Below are 2,798 nucleotides of genomic sequence, written 5' to 3' on the forward strand. Positions count from 1 at the left end.
GACTAGTTATCCTTTGCAGCAAGCCAAGCAAACAGAGACACACGACACCCTAGATCTTTGCTTGTTTCGTGCTGAATCAAAGAGCACGCAAACCGAGTGATCCAGTTGACCACGGGCGCCTTTCTACTAGTTGGCACTCCGTTTCAAAGGGAAATCCCAGTGCTATACTATACTAGCACCATGCCAACCAAAGTGCAACCAAACACTTGTGTTTCCACCAGTCTTTTTCTATGTATGCAAAGGCCAAAGGGTAGGTAACTAGTATTTTGGTTGGTTGTCTGGCAAAGCGTCCCACAAAGAGACCATTTCTGTTCCTTGCGCCGTCCGGCTAGAAACAGCGCTCTGGGTGACAAAACAACCAAAAAACTGAAACCAAGCTCAGAAAGAAAGAAACAATGATGATGAAACAAATGTGACTGGGATTTCACCAGCGCTCTGGGTTGATTGGGTACATGGTCACCATCAAAAAACGCCTGCCTGTGCAACAGGGAAACACGAAAGAGTGACCATGCATGCCCACGCACACCAGACCGACCAGAAAATCGCGACTCAAGACAACAACAAGATAACTGACGGACCACGGGAGATAGTTTCAACCCCCATCAATAAGGGTAAAGAGAAAGAGGTTCTAGCCTGGTGAGAGCTAGGTTGGACTGACACTGACAACTGACTCACTGACTGCCTGCCTTTCGCAGGTTACAACTGTTATCTACACAAAGAAGCTAGACGGACGGAGCGCCGCCCTTCAGATGATGGTGATGCAGGTTCCTAGACGACAAAGCACCGCGGCATCGTTACGCCCTTCATCTGGAAGTTGTTTGGGATTTCCTTGAGCCACGAGTACCGCCCGTCGACCACACCTGAAACCAGAGGACGTTTTCGTCAAGCGTCCAGATGATATTCTTGGCAAACAGGATTCAAGGCTGGGAAGAGAACACTACTCACCGGCTGCGTTTGCAAACGGGGACTCGCTGTAGTAGGCGCAGTCCCTACCAGCAAGGTGGTTGTAAGGGGGTCCCATCACGTCCAGAACAGCGCAAGGGGTGAGCGCCGTGAAGCAGTGCAGGTTGCCTCCGTTTTCAGGGTACAGAACTATGGTCTCGGCTGAAGCGTCAACAACGGCGTTTGTGTTTATCTTTGCCAAACGAGCCCCTGCGGTGGTCACGACAAGAAAATGAATTGTCAGCAACAGGAGCGTTCATCGTAAATAAAGAAAAGAAGGGAATAGAGGGACAGGGAATGACACTACTAGTATTAACTTACCATCTGAGGTGATGAGCGCGTTGTTAGGGCCAGCCTCTGAGTTAGCTCTAGCCCAGTCATACGACTTGAGGTGCATGGAGCCGAAGAGCATCTTGCTGAAGACGGTCATCCCGGGATGGTTGTGCAGAGGAATCACAGCATGCTTGGGTAAACAGAAGATACCAAACTGCACGGAGCACACAAAAGCGTTCAGCAACAGTCATAGAAATGAATGCACAGGAAACGTATGTAGAAGGTGAGCTTACCGAGAACTTGGGGCAGTCATAGAAATGCAGATAGGTGACTGAAGCAGGCACCCTGGAGTCGTTGCGCTTGAAGCACGTCATGCTTGTGTCTATGCCAACATCTTGCAGCTTCAGATCATCTGAAACCAACCAACCAACCAACAGTGCACTGATCAGATAAGATGTACCTCATCATATTTGATTGACATGACATAAGGATATACATATAATGCAGGAGCATGACTTGAGGAATTGCTTTTAAAACACGTGGCTGGAGGTAGAAACATCTATCAGATTCAAAATTAACAAGAACAACAGAAGAACACGAATATCAGATTCAGTTGATGATGCATCACAGATAGCAAAAAAAGGCAATGATGAACCGAAGCTAATGGTATGGGCCAGGTAAGGTAGCAGCAATGCTTGTGCATAACTCGGCGAGCAACAGAGTGACACAAACTCATCGTCAGATAATATGAATACTGTAAACCCCAAACTGACTCGAACACTAGTAATGCGATGTTTTGAACCAAGCTCTATGCAGAGTAATGCAAACTTATGGGACAGATGAGTAAGACACAAAATGGCAAGCACAGTTGCACTGACAGTGGTGGCTACTGTCAGGTTCAGCAGGACACACTTAGACACACTTATTATTAATGCTGGTAGAACAGAGCAGTGGTGGTGCAGCAATGGCGTGGCGTGGCACGGGCGGGCAGGCAGGCAAGCAGACATGCCGGCGCGTGCATGGCAAAAAAGAAATGCCAGGGGCCTCGACCTCGTGGCATGCCAGAAATGGGGCATGCACAAGTCACGGGTGGATGGGAGCCGCGACGTGGACAAGTCATGCGTGCAGACTGACCCTGTAATAGTCTAATCATCATTCTCCTGCGACCGCATCCTCCTAAATCCTAAGCACGGGAGACACGGATTGATGGGCGGCCATGCCATGCGCGATCCATCCGGCCGGAGCGAATTTACCTGGGACTCGAATCGAGTCGGACGCAGAATCAAACCAAACTCTGGACGGCAAACCTACCTACCACCTAGGACCCGACCGACGGCAATTGGAGTTGGAGGGGAGGGGAGGGGGCGCTTACTGAGGATGGCGGAGAGGCGGAGGACGGCGTCGGGCGGCGGCACGAAGCCGGGGGCGGAGGCGGCGAAGACCTCGCGGCTGGTGTCGAAGAGGCGCTGCATCGGCGTGGGCGGCGCCGGGGCCGGGGCCGGGGCGGGCACCGCGGGGGGCGCGGCGTTGGCGTTGGCGTTGGCGTTGGCGGAGGAGGACTTCTTCTGGCGGCGGCGGTTCCT

At 51.6% G+C, this 2,798-nt stretch overlaps 1 protein-coding gene across 1 annotated transcript; it reads right to left on the reverse strand.

Moving 5' to 3' along the window:
* Positions 1-381: 381 nt before the first annotated feature.
* LOC542921 (plant cysteine oxidase 2) lies at positions 382-2,798 on the reverse strand (the record flags this gene model as incomplete). Its single annotated transcript, XM_044595912.1, is given in 5 exon segments — positions 382-860; positions 946-1,152; positions 1,264-1,429; positions 1,509-1,627; positions 2,588-2,798. Coding segments are annotated over 5 exon segments (795 nt in total), but the record flags the coding sequence as incomplete, so codon positions are not given.

The sequence above is a fragment of the Triticum aestivum genome, chromosome 1A, assembly GCF_018294505.1.
Source record: "Triticum aestivum cultivar Chinese Spring chromosome 1A, IWGSC CS RefSeq v2.1, whole genome shotgun sequence".
Lineage (NCBI taxonomy): Eukaryota > Viridiplantae > Streptophyta > Magnoliopsida > Poales > Poaceae > Triticum > Triticum aestivum.